Source organism: Echiichthys vipera, assembly GCF_963691815.1.
Source record: "Echiichthys vipera genome assembly, chromosome: 19".
NCBI classification, from domain to species: Eukaryota; Metazoa; Chordata; class Actinopteri; order Perciformes; family Trachinidae; genus Echiichthys; species Echiichthys vipera.
The window spans coordinates 17,284,526-17,302,588 of record NC_139844.1 but is presented as its reverse complement, the minus strand read 5'-3'; the positions used below and the strand labels follow the sequence as shown (position 1 = coordinate 17,302,588).

The window sequence follows — 18,063 nt, the reverse complement described above, 5'->3', positions numbered from 1 at the left end:
AACCCTCCAACCACAGAGACTTCACAGTGCCATTACATAATGAGCATGTCCCAGCTAATTCCTCAGGCCACCTTGTGACTGTAATAACTCTATTAAGAGATGGATGGGGAATAAACAAGGCCTTTTGTTCTGTGGCAGCTACCTTCAATGACGGGGGAAGTAAGAGGGTTACACCGTGATAGGCAGCGATTCAGTGGTGCTTTGGTGAAATGAAAAACTCATGCACGAACACGCACACAAGCTTGTGCGCACACACTGTTTGCTAACTAAGCATGAATAGAGTGCTAGTGAGAGCAGCTCAGGTTGACTTAAGAGGGTTTGGAGTTTGGACCACATTCCTTGGGAATTCCACAAACTCTGTAAGCTTAAAGGCCCAAACAGCCTTCATCAGCTGCCTTTCATCCCTTCCTCCGAGCCATTTGCTGTTAAGTTATGACCACACAGAGACTAGCAGGGAGCTGAATGTGTTAAGTTTATGCTCTCGGTTTTAATTCATGCTGTAGCAAAGCACTTTGAGACCCGAACTGTGATCAAGTTGAGCCAAACACATACACTTTATATTATATGACTTAAATCACGTTTTTTTTAACTTTTTTTTTGTTTATTATTACCCTCTATTTTGTTTTTCACTGAAAACTGACAGGTGATAGAGTCTAATTTCAAATTTGTATTCATATTGACACAGTACATGTGATGTGATGATGTTTTCTATCTGTTTTAATGCACATTTTACACTTAAATTTTACTAAAAAGTAATTTTGTGCTTGGCTGAGGAGGCGTCACAAAGTGGAGACGTCACAAAGTGCAATGAAAACTTGGGGAGTAAATAATTGAGTACATGAAGCATGTGACCGTCGCGGACGCAAAATGGCTGTGCGGAGCATTAAGGAACAAACAGAAATGCAATGTACTTTGTCTTTCAAACGCTTGAGATTTGACTGCTGCTTGATTGATTCACATTTCTTCTGACGATTTTCTGGAAATTGGGGTAAAATATGTGCAACATTTGAATAGAAACCTAATTAAGAAACCTAATTAATATATCATGATCATTGTTGCTGTCCAGTAGAAAACATCTCCAATGTTGTTGATTTAGAAGAGGCACTACAGGCGAGTAGGGTAAAACGTTTAACTAATGGATATCACTATGAAACTCGGCCGGTTGATTACTTACATTAAGACAAAAAATTTTTGCATTACAAGTTTTCTGAAATGTTATGGTAAGTTATGCAAATGAGGCATTATCGTATGCTAACTTTTGGTGAATTTAGGGGAAATCTACAGGCACAGATAAAAAAAGGGTCGTAAAATAAACACCCAAATGTGTATTTTTTTTTTTTTCTTTGCTCATGAAAAGTTGACATTTTTGCAAGGTTTTTAAATTTTTTACACTTTTACCCTTGACCCCTTCAAGCGCACCTTAATATGCGAGGCATTAATGTAGCCTGTGTTGTTCTCCTTGTTTGGTACAAGCTCGACCCGATTCTCTTCGTATGGAACGACGTCGCGGAAACGATTGCGCTCTGTGTTTTCGGGCAGAGTTGCTGTGGTGAGAACACAGTCCGCCCTCTTCTTGGGCACCTGCTCATACTCAGTGAAGACCCGCTCCTCTTCCAACTTCAACTCCAAGGTCTTACACTGGAGAGACAGAAAAGAGAAAGCAAGAGAGAGGAGGGGGTGTTAGTCATTCACATCATTCAGAGGTTTCTCTTTCAGTCCCAAAGGGGCTTTCATTGGTTTACATTCCACCACGCCGAAGAGACTATTCACACCAGAGGAATCCAGAAATCTCATTATAATATACGTGCACATTTCAAAACTCTCGTCATCTGAATGGTGACTTCAGGATCAAAGAACTCAAAGCATGGATAATGAATCAACGCAGCTGTAAAAGAGCAGAATAAGCAGTGATAGTATTCATCCTGATGTGGGTACATATTTATTAGTCCAGTCATGTTTGAGAGGGCAGCATCTCTCTCTCTCTCTCTCTCTCTCGATCTCTCATTCTATCACTCTTTCTGTGTGGCTCATTTGCTTTCTCTCGGGTCACATTCTTAACATACCAACGAGCCTAGAGGCGATAAGCACCACCATGCCACACGTTCCACAGCCCACTTAGGGCTTGCCCCCGTTAGCTTAGCAACAGTCGGGGACAAAGACTTGGTTTCACACCTCACCACTCAAAAGTGAGCCAACAGACAGTCTTTGGGAAATGGAATGCTTTAAACAGTGTTATTATCAGAGACACTCTTTGAGTTTTACAGCGACAATCTTCAGCAAAGCTCACTTTATTACTGCCAACAGGTGAGGAACCTATAAGTTAAAAGCCCCAACATTAATTATCCAATCCTAAAAACAACATTTGTTTGAGTTTAATTTGGGTTTGGAGGGGTTTTTTTTATTTCTCTAACTGAATGTAAGTCAAGAAGTCCAGAAAGCAGCAGTTGTTTAATTGTGGGATTGTATTTTCAGTCTGAAATTGTTTGGTTACACACGTTTTGAGCAATTGTGAGAAAAAAAAAACGCTCTAAAGACACTGGTTTGTATCCACTTTAGCGTAAAATGACAAGAATAAACCTATATTTGACACATAATAATGCATTCCAGAAAATTTGGGCAGAGTAAAATCTACTGTAACGTAGACGCAACAAAAAAAAACAACTGAGAATTAAGCATTAAAACCTAATTTCATCATCAATCAATAGCAGAAATTTTAAAAAAGGGCATTTGCTAGATCTTTTTTTTTTTTTAGATTACTTCCTCTTACATACACAGTTAAAGACGTGAAATCTTAAAAACTTTAGCACCTCCACATCCATTTAAAGTAAGAGCAAACAGCTTACCCGTTCGTCTGTAGCAGCCTTAGCGCCTTCATCCGCAGGGCTCTCGGGGACAGGCATCCGGGCCACATAGAGGCCGTTGAGAGCGGCCATCATCAGCGGCCTCTTCATGGAGTCCACGGACATCTTCTGTCTTTCCAGCGTCTTCAAGAGAGAGGAAAATCCTGGTGTTATGGTTACAGGTACCGGCAGCATTGCAAGACTGACTGACCTGCGCTGGCCTCAAAACAGTGAGCGTGCACGTGTGTGTGTGTCGATGTGGGTGGGGATAATTTGACGTGCAGGGTGTGTGTGTGCGAGCGCGTCCTGTAGGGAAAACCTGGCCGTACCAGTTCCCTTGTATTCAGTCCAAAGGTGTGAACTAACGAGACCTGAATGTAAAGCCTATTAAGAGAAGACTTGTAGCTTCTTATCCGTCTCATTTCTCCCTCAACTTCTTCCGATGCTTTCATCCTTGTTTTGTCCTCCCTCACATATTTTTAATTCTTTCAGTCCTTTGTTTATTCCCACCTACCTATTTGGCCTCCTTTTCTGTACAGAACACACTCCCCGTCTTTCACCGTGTCTTTTTTTTCCCTCTCTACCACGCTAGCCAAACTCTGACCCACATTGCACGGTCCCTCCTTCCTCCAAGGATTACCTCTCCTAATCTCTGATGCTATTAAACCTCCAGGACAGCTCCACCTCCTTTATTCCCTGTGGGACAGTCAAAACAACAGCTCGGGGGTCACTAGGAGTGTTCTCTAGGTATGAGATAAACAAGATGAGGGATATCAGGTTTGGACTTTTGGACTGAAGTAAAATATTTTGGAAGTTTATTGAATCACACTATAAACAGCCAGCCACAACAGGTCACGCTTGAATAGAGAGGTTTTAACGCAACTCAGTGAGGCGATTATATGAACTTATACCTGGTGCTGTGTCAAATGCTTGTGCCTAAACAGAGAGCCGACCTACACAAGAACACTCAACCCAAAGAATAATCTGAGGGATTTATAAGGGTTTTAGCTGCCCGGGGGGACTCAGAGCCTAGTGCTACCCTCTCAGGTGGTGAACCCCAGATTACTGCTAATCAGGAGCTAGGAAACTAGCTAGCAAACAACAGACTGAAATCCTTTGTGGCAGTGGTGGTGGTTATTGTGGGGAGTTATCCAGTATGGGATAATGACTTTTTATATTTTAAGATCTGACATTTTGTTTAAATCTTGGGTACATACCACTTCCTTTGTATCACAAATGTACAATGCCATGATCGGGTCTGTTATTTTTACCTTAATGTTGATTAATACAATTAATGTCCATACACTGTTACAGTTTCATGGATTTTTATCTATGAACCCATTGATTAATTTGACATCTTCAGTATTTACATCTGAAAAAGTGGATGCATCAATATTTGCCGGTTTTGGTTACAAATGATTGTCAATGTCAACTAATCAACTTACCATTACCGCACTGATAAAAAAGCCTGAATTAAAAATATGTTGGCACTAGTATAACAGTGTCAAGGCTTTGAATGAGTGAGTGACTGTCTTACCCTCTGAGCGATTTCCCTCTCCACTATGCTGTCTTCTAAGGAGAACATCTCCGACACCGGCCTCTCTTTGACCGGCTCCTTCCTCACCCTCTCCTTCACACTGGTCAGGTCCGGTTCTGAAATGGATGGACCCAAAACCGCCCCATTCACCCCACCCTGGTCCCCCCGGGTCAGTGTCCCACCACCACCTGCACCACCACCACCACCTCCAGGCCCACCGCCACATGGGCTTTGCCCAGCTTTGAGCGCTCTGCTCTGGGAATGGTTTGGGTCCATTGGTCCATGGTTACTCTGTGGTCCTTGATTATGGTTGTGGTGGTGAGTGTGGTTGTGATTGTGGGCGCGGATCTGAGCATTGCTAGGAGGTCTAGGAGGACCAGGGTACTCTGGAGGGGGTTTGTTGGGCAGCTTTGCCAGAGCAGCCTGAAGCTGAGCGCTGATGCTGATGTCCTCATTGAGACCTGGGATTTGAACATCCAACTCAGGCCTCTCCTCTTCCTCTTCCTCCTCTTCTTCACTCTCACTACTGTGTATGAGCATGGTAGCATTGGAGAGAGTCTTTTGATGCTGGTATGCCACTGGCCCAGGTGGTGTTACAGAAGCCTCAGGCGCTTTCTGGGCAGGCATCTGCATGGGTAACTCCTGTGGCTGCTGAGGTGGAGGTGGAGGCTGAGGTGGAGGCTGGGGTTGTGGCTGAGGGGTTTGGGGCTGAGGAATGGACTGAGGCTGAGGGGGCATCACATGTTCTCTGAGAGTATTCCTCCGATGAAGTGGGGCGTTCATGCCCTTCATCACCATGCCCTCCATTCCTCCTCCTCCACCTCCTCTCATGCTGCTGATCACCTCCATGCTGTGTCTCTTGCCCAAGGTGGAGCGGTGCTTAGCAGCTGCAGTTAATGGTTCACTAACCTCCTGCAAGGACTGGTGCACCACAGCCGAGCTGTCCGGCTGGAAGGTCTTGACCGACAGCTGCACCATGCGGGTAACCAGCTCTGGACTGCTGCCCCCCATGCAGCGGTGACGGTGGCTAGCCAGGTCCGGTGTGCTGGTGGCTGGGCGGAAGGAGCTGGAAGGGTAAGGTGGAGGCGGCCGCGACATATGGTTTCTCAGCATGTTAGCTGTAGCTGCATAGCTTCCCGCATTGTTCCCCTGTTGTTTGGTGTTCGCCAGCTCAGGTGTGCTGACAGTGTGAGAGATGGAGTTTCCTCCACCTCCGCCACTGCCTCCACCTCCATTAACACAGGGTGAATGACAAGGGCCCTGGTTGCTGGCTGGTCCTCCCTGATGAGGGCCATGGGACACTGGCTTACTGTAGCTGATCTGCAAGGCAAACATTCATAGAAAAACAGTGTGAGATGTAGACAAAAGCAAGAAAATTATTATTTTTCTTTTAAATCAAAGAAAGAGCATCCACCTCTACCTGTGGTCCATAAGGTCCCGGGCTGGGCCCCAGCCCATGATAAGGGCCTCTCTCCCTCATCTCTGGCTGACTGTACACCAGAGCCTCAGGCTGGCGGTAAGCACACGCATTACTGATGTTCAGACTGCGCAGTGATTGGCTGTGGAGGTCATGGTGAGCAGGGAGCATGCGCCGCTTCTGCCGCATGACAGCATCATACTCAGGTGTGGGCCGATAGGACGGAGCAATGATGGCACTGTGGCGGTGGCTAGGGATGTAGTCGGGGCGCATGAGCTCGCTGCCGGGGATGCTGAGGTTGGAGGACATAGGCGAGGGCGGGACAAAAGTCTGGGAATGATTGAGGGAGCTCAGGCTGGGGCTGCTGTACATGCTTCCATTGGGCACGGTACCGTTACGGAAGGGAAAGTCCCCCAGGCAGCGGTCCAGACTGGTCTCTGACTTGTAGTAGGGGTCGTCATGGAAGATACTGTCTAAAGATCAAAATGCGGAGGATGAAGAAAGAATGAAAAAGAGTGTGTGGGAAGTGTGTGGGAAGCTGATTTTTTTTTTTTTTTTTACAGATTTGGGATCCTTTTTGTATGATGTATTTTTATCAAATGTTCAAACTGTTTGTAGAGTTTTTAAAATAAATCAGTAACACAGGATAGAGAACATGATGAATTAAAGGAAAACAGGAATAAAATAACCAAACCAAGACCAAACTTTCCTAAAATCCGCCTTTAGAGCAAACTTGATTCTTTCATAGTTGAGTGCACTGATGGTTTTCGTATTTTCACCCTAACAGTGTTTCTGCAAAACTTATCATTGTTTGGGTCTGGCACTGCGGCACCAACCACCTTTGAACATTTTCAGAAAATGGCGTCCCAGTGGTTAACAATCTCAGGCACGGGATAGATTTAGAATATTTTCTTCCCACCATAGTAAAGGAGACAGTGGTATGCATGTCATTCCTCTTTACTCAACAAATAGAGCATTCTCTCACGTGAAACTATCTCGAGCCCACAAGCAGGCAGACAAACATAATCTCTGTCCACACAATTGGAGTGTGATGCCTGAGGTCACGCTACAGAATGATCTCACACCCACGCATAGTAGCACGCCCAGAATGTTTTTCCACTCGCTCTGTTTTACTGTCAAGCTGACATGAGTGAAGCTCTTTGGATTATAAGGCCGACGGAGTGTGTGAACAAGTCAATGAAAGAGAGAGGCACGAAATGAGGTCACTGCTCTGCACCCCAAACGTTGGGCTCTAATTGGCTGGGAGATTGTTAAACTACAAATGGGCTGTGAGTCACACGCCTGATGGGAAAGACACAATTAGCTCCATTCAAATGCTCCAGTTTTCATCATCATTAAAATCTTAAATCACTTTTGTGGTCAAAGGAGAGAACTGGAGGGGTTGAAACGTACCCTTAATGTGTGTCTGTGTGTGTGGTGTTGTGTGTGTGTGTGTGTGTGTGTGTGTGTGTGTGTGTGTGTGTGTGTGTGTGTGTGTGTGTGTGTGTGTGTGTGTGTGTGTGTGTGTGTGTGTGTGTGTGTGTGTGTGTGTGTGTGTGTGTGTGTCTGAGTTTTGCACGTACCTTGAGAGCTCTGTGTGTCTTGATAATGCTCTCCATACTGGGAATGCATTGACTGGAAGTTACAGGATTGGGGCCGCGGCTGAATGAAGAAACACATTTCGTGCAATTAAGGAATAAGCAATCATTTCTTTAAGCAATTAATTTTTATACTCCATTAGGGTTATGCATGTCTTTACAAGCAGCACACATTGAATCAGCTCCTGAATAAACTTCTGAATAAGTGTCACGTTGCAATCTTTCCTAACACAACAGATGACTGACACTGACTCGGATCTACTTTGGTGCTGCGTGGCTGTTAACCGCCAATCCCTGTGGTTCTCCAGATAGATAACTGAGCACTTGAGTGGAGCGACCGTGCAGCTATTGTGCCACATTTAGCTGAGCTATTGTCTGGCCAGCAGGGAGGGAGACGCACAAATCACTGCTTTCATTGTCGCACCGGAAATCAGACCAAGCAACACCCTTGCAAACTTTCCAACAACACCCACCACACCACCAAAGCACGGTTAAAACCGAGGCTCCATGGCCCAATTAAGTGCTGCCCTGACTGGGAGAGAAGGGTCAAAACTCTAACCACGACCATTTATGTCTTCCCTCTCTGTCCCCTGCCCTTTGGTCCCATTTATAGAGGCAACAGGACTGTGTCAAACCACTGAGCAAGAAAACAGTAATAATACACCATAAAGCGAGGAAATGCTGCCGACAGTACCAGAGATGGGCGGTGGGTCCATGTGGGTCTCCTCCTGATTGGTGCAGGTGAGTGAGTGGGCCTAAAGAGAAACAAACGTAGAAGATGATGCACAAACCGAAAGTACCATGAACTCTATATCACAAATTCGGGATCTACAATTTGTTTTAGTGTTATATTTTTTTATTCATAACCTTCAAGAGGTTGGTGAACTCTGTTTAAAATGTCAAATGACAGATAATTCAGGATATATGAGTGTTCTAGCGGCCTTCAACTGGCCTCTCGGGTGGATTCAAGACTCACTCTGCACAGATCTTGTTCTGTTTGTAGAATTTGTGTCTGGCCGTGAAAAGGCGAGCGATGTACTTTGCCATTTCCATATCCTCCTGCAGATACAAACACGGAGAAAAAACATTGATGTTTTAAATGAACACAACAGTTGTATTTATAGAAAATCAAGACCCTGTATTTGTCTGTGTGCAAGGATATCTGGGAATGTGTTCGTGCTTTTTTTTTTTTTTGTTCAACTTCCCACTGGAAACCTTGTGTAAAGCATGTGTGTGTATGTACAGTACTGAGACCACCAGCAGACACAACACTCACCATGTGAAAAATGATGGTGTCGTCTCTGCTTGTTATCTCCACTGTGATGGCTGACTTGTTGTGCGCTATGGTACCAATGTCCTTCCACCTGTCACACAGGGAAACACAAACAAATGCACACAGATTTAATTTTCCCACAAAAAATTCTTAATATTGTCTTCAATATTCCTTTGTTTGTTGTAGTACTACAGGCTACAATAATAGATAAATACGACGGAGGGGGTCGGGGGACTTACTTGTGGAGCATGATGGATCTGCCATTTCTGTGTTTCACAAACACCCCAATGAAGGACACACCGATGAAAATATCGTTGGTGTAGTTGTCCTGTGGAAGAAGAGTGAACACCATGAGGACACAGGAAAGTCTTCTCACAATCAAGAACAAGAAATTGGCTTCTGTGTAGGAGGGTGGGGGTGGTGTGTTGTTCATCTACCTTAGCAGGAAAGCTCTCCTGCCCGAAGCCATCCAGTTTCTCTACCTCCTTGATGTACAGCAGCTCTGCTTCAGCGGTCTGCATTCGACTGGAAAGCACAGACAGAGATAGTACCTGGTCTTAAGTAATTCATTAGCCGTGTTTCCATTCAACTGTCAAGCAAATTTTAAGTGAACTTTTGAAATGTTGCAAAATTTTACGCGCGTTTCCATCGACTGATTTGAAACGAATAAACTAGGCTACAGCATAGTTTCATCAGAAGTTTGCGGTGAAGGCTACGCATGGCTGTAATCCGCCAATTAACACAGTAGAAGAAGTGGACTAATAAGAAATAAGAATAAGAAACAAAACAATTCGCCTTGGCCATCTAACCCATATACTGAGAACTTTGGTTTGATAAGGCAAGTTGTATATGTTCTTTCATTTTACTGGAGTTTGACGTTACCATAGCGCATCGCATTAGAAAAGCCGGATAGAAACGGCAAAATTTGATAATACTGAATTTTTCTCACATAAATACAAACACTATAAAATGAAGCTGTACCAGTGACTCTTGTGCTCCTCAGCGACTTTTTGGGTCCAACCCTCCAGCACCTCGTCTCCATTAGGCCAGTTCTGAGGGGGAAAAGAAGTGGGCGAAACATCAGGCAGCAAATAAGAAAGGGATGGAGGAGGAGAATAGGAAAAGAAAGGAAAGAGAAGCAACATGTGATGGAGGATTAATGACAGAGATGGAAACACTTACTCTCGTTCTCCACACTGTCTAACTTTGCAGCTAAACTAGTCACTGGTGTAGCAATGAACATGGTGCACAGTAGCTGGCAATGTAACAGAGTAAAACAGTGTTCCGTTGATGTAATACATTTGGTATCCACTAGATCTTTATCTCACTCAGATTCTTACTTATTCTTTATCTGTTTTCTGCCTGTCAATCAGGTCTGCAGAGGGAGTCAGTACACAGGTGAGAATGTGTGCCTTCGGGCAACATGCACAGACACACACATATTTGAACAGTGAACGTTTGACGACTCACCACCACTGGGAAGAGCACATACTCCCTCAGGAAGTCCTGAGACATGAACTGTGTGAAGTCTCCAAAGTCAGCTAGAAAATACAAACAAACAGGAGCACACAGACAGTTTAGTAACATTCACAAATCACATTACCTTTCATGTATTCTCTTTTGTTGTGTTCACTCTACAATTTAAGAATAAAAACTGTAGGGTCACATTCAAACTCCAGATGGTATGCACAGACTATGCATTTGTTCATGTAAAAATATATGTAACGTTTTTTTGTTGGCCTTCCTCTAAAAAGGTGCATAGGTCATAAGAGGTGGTAACGGTTTATTCATTCTTAAGGAAATATGTGTGCCAAATATGCTTAAAGAAAAAGATAACATGTAGCAGCATAATTACAAGGCAAAATATATTTTGTTCTTTCTCTCCATAAAGTTATGAAACTACCCATGTATTCATCAAATAATAAAAACACCAAGTTTGTATTGTTCTACATACATATTTTGATATCAAGGCTGTTTCTGGCTGTTGCTAAGTACACTTTTTTTTCCCTTTAATGTTGCTAAAAAAATGATTTTCCATGGTATAGCTAGTATACAATAGTATATATTTCTAGGGAAGAAATTTGCAGTTTACACATTAGGGAGGAAACAATAGTGTTTTTGTTTACTACTTTGCAAACAGTCTTTGATTGAGATTGAGATTGAGTACCCTGAAGCTACTTGGCAGCTTAATTAGCCAACAAGTAACTAATTAGTTACACACTGGTGTCTTTCATTCTTGTCCCTTACCATTAAAAAATGTGTGCACCGTACTGTTGTTGTTACAAAAATAAATGTCTACAGCAACAAACCTGTAACGTCCCCACCTACACACCATATCCACAACATTGCCAGGCATCCAGATAGGACCTGTGAGTGTATCCTAAGTACTGTTCTGCTGTCTGTCGGACAAAAGGAGGTGTAGCGGAGGATCCTCGCCTCCCAACAGATAAGGGTCTTCCTGATGCTACTAAGGCTAACCTTGGAATTAACGATAAGCTAACTGTCTGTTTACATTCCCCCCGAGACACAGACAGCACCCAGGAACAAGACCGAGGAGATGGAGTGCGTTTGTGTGAGTGTGTGTGTGTGTGTGTGTGTGTGTGTGTGTGTGTGTGTGTGTGTGTGTGTGTGTGTGTGTGCGTTAAGACTGATACCATAGGAACTCAAGTGGACTGGGCTCTTCCAGTGGTATGCAGCCATATAAGGAAGTGAAGTCGAGATGACCTGAGAAAGTGTGAGTTTGTGCTCACTCTTTCTCTCTTGCGCTGCCTGTCTCCCTCTGGTAGATTATTCACATGGGATGTTTGTTCATGCATGTGTTTGTGTCTTACCTTGTACTGCTAGGCCAGCTAGTCTGATCCCCTGCTCTACTGCGCAGTGGAGTCGTCCATCCAACACCTCCTTCTTCACCTGCAGGTAATACTGATACCTAGAGAGAAAGAAAGTGTTTCGGATGAGGTGCTATACAATCCCTTTTAAGTGTGACACCGTATATCAGTCACTCCACCAGACGGAAGTATTTTAAAAATTGTTGGATGGATTTTGCTGAAATTTTATACAGAGGATCAATCAGGTCAAAATAGCAATTTGGCCAACACTTAATGACCAAATCCATGTTAGCGCACTGGCATTGGCATTGAGCTGTGTCTAGGTACAGGCCTCACAGAGCTGCTTTACTCGACTCAACTCGCTCTTTTTTCGTTCTACGTTAGAAAAACTTGCGGACAGTACCAGGTGATTTCTTGGTACCACCTCGGTCGAGGATCCAAGCGAGCTGAGCCGATACTAGAAGGTGTTCAAACACCGCAGACTATGAGTGGTCACAGAACCGCCACTAGTGCGACACGGGACATCCAGCACAAACCTGCAAATAGCGACCGCAGTTTTTTTTTTTTGTGCAGACAACGTTGCCAATGAAAGGATTTAGAGAGTGTCACATTGAAGATGTAATCAAAGCTGTTTCATGCACTGTCGCTATGGCAATCAGTTGAGAATCCCGCATACACTGAGTGGGTACTACCCAGAGTGGAAAGCAAAATAGAGATTAGCACCTGGTACCAAAAGTGAGTTGAGTCGAGCCGACCCATGCAGTGGAAACCAGGCATTAGTGTTACTTGGACTTCATACCACAGACTTTCTACAAGTTAAACTGTACAAAACATCTGACTAGGTGGGTGGTAGCACAGACACTCTTATTAGCTTTAAGAAACTCACCAGAATTTGGTTGGTGGTTAATGTTATTTTTCCAACTAGCCACACTGTCTCTGAACACCACATATATAAAATCCAGTTGGAAAACATGAAGGGTTTCAGTTCAGCACATTTATCCAAAGAAAGTAAGCAGAGCTGTGCTTGAGGCGTTGCACATTAGTAACTTAGTTAGGATAGGATTGCAAACATCCAAACAGACACCACAAAGAGATGTATTCTTCTGCATCTGGTTTGTGAAACAGAAAAAGACAGTATTGGCAACTGTGTTAGCCCTTTAAAACAATGCCAGAGCAGCCTGTTGCAGAATCCAAGTGAGGAATGAGTGAATCACCTCTATTTGAAATACTAGTGACTCATTTTTGACTTGAGAGGAATGCCAAATGTATACCAGTAGGGGCTAAACAATATGATTTTATAAGTCTGTAAATTTCCGGATAACAGCGAGTATGTTACATGGAACTGACGCTAATAAGGACTGAGTTTAATCTTAGGGAGGACCAACACAAGCCTGACAAAAGGGGAGTATTACAATTGCTTTTTAGAGTGTGAGGCAAACTGGGGACTTGGTGCACTGTGGTTTTGGGCAGTGGTGGTTTTGCCAAGTGTAAGCTGATATGATGACACAGTTCAGATTGTTGAGCTCACTTGCAGCCTTCACATAAAGTGGTAAAAAGTCCCAAAACCAAAAGGCCGAAATACACAGAGCTCCTTAAGTCTCTGAGCTCCCTTTGTCCACTTTTAGCCGCAGTCCAACTAGATGTTTGTCTTTTGAAGAATGGAGTGCCCACACAGGAGGAAAGAGAGAATTGTCAGGGCGACGGGGCTCAGCTGCGTAAAAACTCGCACACCGTTTCCTGTTTGTCGCCATGGTGACCACTGGCTGAGTCTTTCCAATGTGGGCTGTGAGTGAGACAGCTTTCCTGACGTACACACACAGTCAGAAAGAGCTGTGAGTGGAAGCGTATATTAGACAGACTGTGCCAGAGTACACAAACTTCTATGTGGAAACCACTGAGCTATACATGCTTAGTCATTCACTCAGTCTCCCTCTCTTTCACACTCAAACACACACATACATTTGAGTTAGTTCCTCGGTTCTTAAATTTTCTCCCCTCATCTGTGTTCTCAGTTGTAAAGTGCCAACTCTCCCCAGTTCTTCACTGTTTAGCTTCCTCTAAACTATTAATTTGCCCTCATAGTTTCAGAGTTTCATGCCCTTCTTTATGTTCTTTACATCTTTCATGTTCATATTCTTCTTCACATTCGCTCCCCCCTCTGCTTCTTCTTTTCTTTTTTGAGCTCCACTCAGCATACTCCCAGGCCTATAATCTGACCCCGCCCTCCTCCCTCACCCTGTCATTACACCCGTTGGCTAAACTGCCATTCCGTTCCCGTGGCAACCCACTAATTAGCCAACCCCAACTGCCGCAGCTGCAGCGGGGGGAGGGGCTTGATGCGGTCTGGAGGGGGAGGAGCCACGTGGGACACAAAACCCTTCAAATGATTGCGGACTTTGTTTTTACAAACTCTCCATGTTTTCCCAGAGCTCTCCGTATGGGGTCTGGGGAAATGTTGAGGTTGACAGTGGTTGGTTCCCATTCTGAGGTTCAATGGTAACAACATGATGGTGTTTATATATATGCAAGGCCAGCGGTGGAGAGGCGGACGGTAAACTGTTGTAATAACTATGAACAAGCGAAAGCGTGACGGTGAAAAGCAGTAAAAAGAAGTCTCAGAGTGCTTCTCCAGAGAGCCCAAATTACACAAAACAGCCACAGAACAAACCTTTTAAGGCTTTTGACTTTAAAAACAAACCTTTGTCTACTTGTGAATCCCGTACATAAGTCGCATGCATCTACAGGTTGTGCCAAGTTCAACCAAAGGTTGATTTTTCCTTGTCTTGTTTGTTTTACTTGAATACTTTTCAAAGCCCGAAAGTGGTAAAATCATCCAGTAATTCAAAAGAAAAATACGAAAATGAGGAGAAAGTCTGAAAAATAAAAACCCATTGAACACAATTCTCTGTATAGCAGCATATCTAGGGATGTATACATGTATATATATATATATATATAATTTAAGCCCTCTGGTTTAATCACTGGCAAGATAAATGATCAGATTTACCTCAAATACTAGTTAGTCCATGTTTATCCTTTCCCGTATTGGCTTCTGATGTGTTTGTCCTGTTTAGTCGTAGTGTCTTTTAAATTGCGAGAAGATTCATAACGCTGGTAAAACGTTTATTGTCCAGTTCTGATAATAACCATTCACTGTAAGTTCAATGTGAGTTCAATGTAAAGCCTTGAGTAACAAAGTAAGGCTTAAAACAACATCAACGGGTGCCTGGAAAATGTTTCAATTACAGTGAGATATACATTCAGAAACTACTCAAAGTTCATGTCTCAATATTTCAAAAGTAAAAAAGAACCTGTCCTGAATTTGTTGATACTTTACAGACGATGATCACAAGATAAAGATAAGGTTACAGCTGCTATTCTCTAACTCAGTTTACTCCTATTAAAGGTCTTCGCCTCTGCTATAAACATGAAAAAAATACATATCTTTCCAGAAAAAGTGTCCCTATTACACTGGATGATCTACAGACCACTATGTCAAATGTCTTTTTATGGGACTATTTATTTGGTAGGAGCTGAAAACTGTTGACAGTGAGGTCTGTGGATTATCCACAGTAATGGAAACACTGCCTCTGGAGGGACATGTGGCTCTTAGTCATTTTTCAGCACTAAAACTCCATTTACCTTTGTTGTATTGGGATGGGATCATAAACCTCCAACAAGTGTCACAAAAACCTGGGCTAATAAAAGCTAAAATATCTGATACCACTAGAGATAAGTGAGATAATGTGTGTTTATGTACGTTTGATGAATCTATCCTTTGAATGAGAGCAAGGGAAAACAAAATAATATACCTTGATTAACAACTCAATCATGTTCCGTTCACATAGGCTGCCAGTCGTAAGCCTACACTTAACACACACCTGGCATGGATGTCAGAATGACATCACTATGCTGTAATAACAGGTGAATACACACATCAGACATGAGGTAGAGCTTTCCTCACTGAGAGTTACTTGTGACTTCCACCATGGCAGAGTGCTCTGCTGGCACTCCAGGCAGCCGCACAGGCACAAAGAGCCCTTTATATGCCCACGCATGTTCAAGCCCCGCTCAAGACATGCTGCCAGATGTCCAAGAGGCCTGGACAACAAGCCTGCGAGCATATGTGCATGCATGCATGAATGTGTGTGTAAGTGTGTCTACATATGCTTCAACCCCTCCTCCACCCACTCCACCTCTGCAGTGGTATGACCCTGACCACCCCCTCAACCCTGGATGGGTCCAGACGGCTTGTGTGGGAGGCAGGAGGATTTCACTTTGAAATGTGTTGAATCAGCAAGGGGCACAACTGAGTACAGCTGTGCGTGTGTGTGTGTGTGTGTGTGTGTGTGTGTGTGTGTGTGTGTGTGTGTGTGTGTGTGTGTGTGTGTGTGTGTGTGTGTGTGTGTGTGTGTGTGTGTGTGTGTGTGTGTGTGTGTGTGTGTGTGATAACTAGCTGAACAATGCTAGGATTTCAAGGCTGTTGGTGCAGTTAGCCTTGGGGGCTGCTGAGGCCAGCTGGCCTCGCTACGGTCAACAGCTCTCTGTTTAGGTTCCTCACTTTCTCTCTCTGGGCCACTTTGCCCCTATCAGTGAGACAGAGGGAACAGAAGGTTTCAAACAAACACACATTCTGTAAGATGCGTATGTGGTGTGTGCATGTGTGTGTGTGTGTGGATGGATGGATAAAATCAAAAGTGGTGATTTTCAGATAGAAATAAGAAAGGGGGTGATACAGGATATCCTTTTGTGAGTGATTCATAGGAGGTAGTCTGGGATTAATACAAGAAGCAGGTCAGGGGTCAAACCCGTTGCAACCGATTTTGGATCTCTCACACACACACACACACACCTATATGGTTATAACCAGTAATGTGAGTGAACTCCCTCCTCCTGTTTACCGTAACAACAAGCAACATACTGACACATTTTCTCAGACAAACCTATAAAGACTTATCGGGTAGGTGTAATGAAAAACTAAGCATAGAGGCATTCACAAGGACAGCTACACATCTGCCGTCACTATGGCAACCGCCGACGCTTTCAGCTGAAAGTGTCCAGTTAACGGGTTAAACCCGTACACCGGTCAGGAGAGAAAACGTCCGTCGGAGCAGTGATGTCTTCTGGTTTGCACAGTTTCAGGAGACCTGCAGTGGATTCAACCCAGTTCACTTGACATCGGGTCGGTGCATGTCAGTGTTTCTGAGGCTGTAGACTGTTCTAGTGTCTCTTTCTGGCTGCTGGGGTCTGTGGTGACCTTTCCTAACCTTAACATAAACATTAGCCTACTCAGTAGGCCTGTCCCGACGGGAGTCACACACGACAACTGGTCTTTCCTTCTCAAACTACGTCACAATTGCATGTTCATCAGCGCAATTTCAAAAATTTCTACCCCCGTCTGAAAACGACTAACTTCTGGGCTATAGCCCCGGATGTTTTCACTAGCTAGCGACGCGCCTGGCTTCAACACTGTAGAGCATGTAAAAGATGTTTGGTAAGGATAATCTTCCAAGCACAGAAAGTTTGCTTTATATTTTAGAGAAAGAAACGAATGACATGTCTTACCTGCAAAAATATATTTGAAGTGTCCTGTCACTCAATTGGATTAAAATGTGTGTTGCAAAACACAGTAAAACTTTTCTTTTGCAGCAAAGGGATGCAGGTTGGAGTCGAACCCGCGGCCGCTGCCTCGAGGACCTTCAGCCTCTTCACATGGGGGCGACTGCTCTAATCACTGTGCCACTGGGGCCACCCCACAGTACAACTTTTATACAACTACATAATCTAGCAATATTTGTAGAACTCCACATACTGTACCTCGAGTAATAACTGCAACTATGAGCCCAATTCTATTTACATAATGAAGAACAGTGTTTACATGGCCTCCAGCTTTCTTGCATTACTGCCTTAATTGCTTAATAATTGGATTATTGGTGTGAATATGTGGACACACACACACACACACACACACACACACACACACACACACACACACACACACACACACACACACACACACACACACACACACACACACACACACACACACACACACACACACACACACACACACACACACACACACACACACACACACACACACACACACACACACACACACACACACACACACACACACACACACACACACACACACACACACACACACACACACACACACACACACACACACACACACACACACACACACACACACACACACCTCACTTTAGCCCCTGCTTTAAGTAATTTTCACAGCTGCATGCAGGGAGGAAGAGAGGGAAGGAGAAACAGATGAATGGCTGGACGGGAAGAGAGGGAGATCTAGTATCAGGTTACACATCAGTCAAACACTGAACTTCAAAGACCTGACCACATTATAAAACTCACATTACTTTCTCAGTAAATCTCATTTACTCAGAGGAGGCAGGGTCAACACTCTGTCTGGTGTCTGGCTACAAGTTGAGATTCAGTTGTTTATAAAACAAAGAATTATGTCTTTTCTTTTCTTCAATTTTAATTGTTGTTAAAATGAACAGGAAAAAAAACATATTAAACCAGTGGACTTTA

General features: G+C 43.8%; 1 protein-coding gene across 5 annotated transcripts in view; it reads right to left on the bottom strand.

Annotated features, from left to right (window-relative positions):
- Positions 1–18,063, bottom strand: part of LOC310961875 (tyrosine-protein phosphatase non-receptor type 14-like) — a 39,486-nt gene that overhangs the window by 4,321 nt on the left and 17,102 nt on the right. For 4 of the 5 annotated variants that reach the window (XM_083934154.1, XM_083934157.1, XM_083934156.1 and 1 more), the window contains exons 4-16: positions 11,497–11,594; positions 10,136–10,206; positions 9,647–9,717; positions 9,103–9,190; positions 8,905–8,993; positions 8,669–8,756; positions 8,369–8,451; positions 8,087–8,147; positions 7,378–7,456; positions 5,792–6,267; positions 4,378–5,697; positions 2,844–2,984; positions 1,420–1,638 (exon numbers count right to left, since the gene is read on the bottom strand). In XM_083934154.1, the coding sequence (XP_083790280.1) occupies positions 1,420–1,638; positions 2,844–2,984; positions 4,378–5,697; positions 5,792–6,267; positions 7,378–7,456; positions 8,087–8,147; positions 8,369–8,451; positions 8,669–8,756; positions 8,905–8,993; positions 9,103–9,190; positions 9,647–9,717; positions 10,136–10,206; positions 11,497–11,594 (2,884 nt within the window). The remainder of the gene's footprint in view (positions 1–1,419; positions 1,639–2,843; positions 2,985–4,377; positions 5,698–5,791; positions 6,268–7,377; positions 7,457–8,086; positions 8,148–8,368; positions 8,452–8,668; positions 8,757–8,904; positions 8,994–9,102; positions 9,191–9,646; positions 9,718–10,135; positions 10,207–11,496; positions 11,595–18,063) is intronic. The other variant, XM_083934158.1, reaches the window with a different exon arrangement.